At 39.2% G+C, this 2,598-nt stretch overlaps 1 protein-coding gene across 1 annotated transcript; it reads right to left on the bottom strand.

Moving 5' to 3' along the window:
• Positions 1–1,297: 1,297 nt before the first annotated feature.
• LOC112082929 lies at positions 1,298–2,374 on the bottom strand. Its single transcript, XM_024150644.1, has one exon. It carries the CDS (start codon positions 2,372–2,374, stop codon positions 1,298–1,300), a length of 1,077 nt encoding a protein of 358 aa, XP_024006412.1.
• Positions 2,375–2,598: the final 224 nt, after the last annotated feature.

Raw genomic sequence — 2,598 nt, 5'->3', positions numbered from 1 at the left:
TAGATGTCATGAAGAGCCTGATTTCTCAGGAGACGGATTGGAGTGTTCAAATCTGGGAAGTTGAGGATGCAAATATCGTGAATGAATTAACAGATGGCGAGCAAGAAAATGCTGATTTGGAGTCCGAGAATGAGCAAGACGATGAGGCTGTCAATGGTGAAAGTGAGATTGGGATACCAAATGGTGTAGGAAGCTCAGCTTCTGGTTCAGCTTGTTGGAAAAAACGGATTGGTGGTTACGGAGCAACAACACGTAAACAGAAGCTGTTGTGTGAAAGATCAAGGGAAAGCATGAAAGTTTCGGACGACGACATAAAGACTTGGATTCAAAGTATGTTCGATGCTTCGATCACTGCTTTGGAGGAGAGGATTGAGAAAAAAATTGATGAAAAGCTGAACCAGATAGAGAACCAAATCACATTGTCCATGGAGAAGCTGAATAACTCATTCAATGTTGCTGGTATAGCCAAAAAAACCGGTGACACATCAACAAGCAATGAAACACCCGTTGTCAACACTTCTCCACCTATACGTAAGTCTCCGCGTGTGAACAATCCAAAGCCTGCAAAAACGGCAAGGAAGACGAGAAACTCTAAAAACTAAATTACTTTTTGTGTTTGTGTGTTATTGTTGTTTTTTTTTTCCTGTGTAAGTTCATTTGTAATAGGGTTGTAACATAAATAAGTAAATTATCATGATTAGTTAATTGTAATACAACACTTGCACCTCTTAGTTATTATAATGAATTACATCGCATATATTGGCTTGTAGACTTTTTAATTTTTTCTCCTTTTGATACCAGGCTGTGAATAGTGAGTGAAAGGATCTTACACTACGGAACTGGTGAACTGCCATCACATGGAAGAACAAGAAAAACATGGGATATAGATATTGATCGTCTTTACACTCCAATGAACGTCAACAACAATCACTGGATATCTTGTGTATCAACTTCAAGTTGAGAACGATTGAAGTGTTCGATTGTGGAGGTTCGAAACACATTACGAATATAGAAGCATTCGCTGTTATCATCTCAAACGAGCAAAGAAAACAAAATTCAAACGACCATAAGTGTTGCGTCATGCAAACTAAAAAATAAAAGTAGTCTATATTGGTATGTCACATGTCCCTCTCTTGTGACCTGCAACACCACAACGGCTACACTTGTGTTTCCTAGATCCTTGTGAGGAGCGTATCTTGTCCTCCATCGTTTTGTATCGTCGCTTTTTTCTTCGACCAGCTGCTCTTCGTGTTTCTGGTGGTAGAACTCTGGCGTGTTCAACATCCACCGGAACTTGCTATGAATCCTCAGGAACACCTATTGGATTAATGCATTCCTCGTAAGTCTTTCTCCATGTTGCAGTAGTGTACATGTCATCAGTTAGTGGGTGTAGTTCTTTGTCTACTGAAAAAGCTGCTTTAATGGCGTGTCTGCAAGGAATTTTCAGCAAGTCGTACTTTCCACAAGAACACGATCTAAGCTCCAAATTAACCAGGCAGTCGCTTTTGTCACCTCTAACAAGAAACTGATTCTGGTTAACCGGATAAACAATAAATCTTTTACCCTTTTCAATCCTCCTACCAATCTTTCTCTCAACCTCAATGGTTAAAGGGTCCTTATGCTTTGCGCTTAATCGTCCACGCTCGTAAAACCACTTGGTCAACAGTTCTCTGATGCTGTCCAACAAAGGTATTACTGGATACTCTCTAGGTGATCTCAATGAAGCATTCATCGATTCGGCTGGGTTAGTGGTTCTAATATCATACCTGAATCCTAGAAATTTGCAACGAGCCCACTTTTCGACGCCAGCCTCAACCAGATAATTTCCAACAAGCGGACTAATATTCTTAATATCGTTGAACTTCCTCTCAAAATCAGCAACTCGATATTCTTTTGATGCCTTTGCAATCAAACCAGTCAAACCCTTTGTCTTGAAAAATGTGACAACGTTATTCATCAAATGGTGGATGCAAATTCCATGTGTAGATTGTGTAAACACTTTAGCTAGTGCTTTAAGGACAGAAGTGTTTCGATCAGAAATAAACGCCAATGACTGATCATCTACGATGACTGTGTTTAGTTGCCTTAGAAACCATTCCCACGACAAGTCGTTCTCTGAATCAACAACACCAAAAGCAATTGGATACAGATTTGAGTTACCATCTAAAGCTGTAGCGATGAGCAGAACTCCCTTGTATTTACCTTTCAGAAAAGTACCATCGACAACTATCACTCTACGAATAGCTTGGTAGAATCCTCTGATCGATTTCCCAAATGAAATAAATAGATACTTAAATCTATCATCAGAATCAGTTAAGTAGTGAGTATGCGTACCCGGATTGGCTTCTTTCAGCAAGAGATAAGGAACTGACATACACCTTCGATTTTGTGAAGTGTTCGACCAGGTTTACCTCTTCTGGCATGATTGAACAAGTCTTCTATCTCAGGGATTGATTCCTTGCTCTCACAGAAGTAATGGCCTATCATGAATGATGCAGCATCATCTTAAGAGTTGACATGAGTTTTACGATCATTTCTGTTATTGATTATTTCTTTGGTTTTAGTTTTAATTTCCTTTTTTAATTATTCTCTAGATAA

The sequence above is a fragment of the Eutrema salsugineum genome, unplaced genomic scaffold (genome assembly GCF_000478725.1).
Source record: "Eutrema salsugineum unplaced genomic scaffold, Eutsalg1_0 scaffold_7, whole genome shotgun sequence".
Classification (NCBI taxonomy): domain Eukaryota; kingdom Viridiplantae; phylum Streptophyta; class Magnoliopsida; order Brassicales; family Brassicaceae; genus Eutrema; species Eutrema salsugineum.
This window is presented reverse-complemented; position numbering and strand designations above follow the sequence as displayed.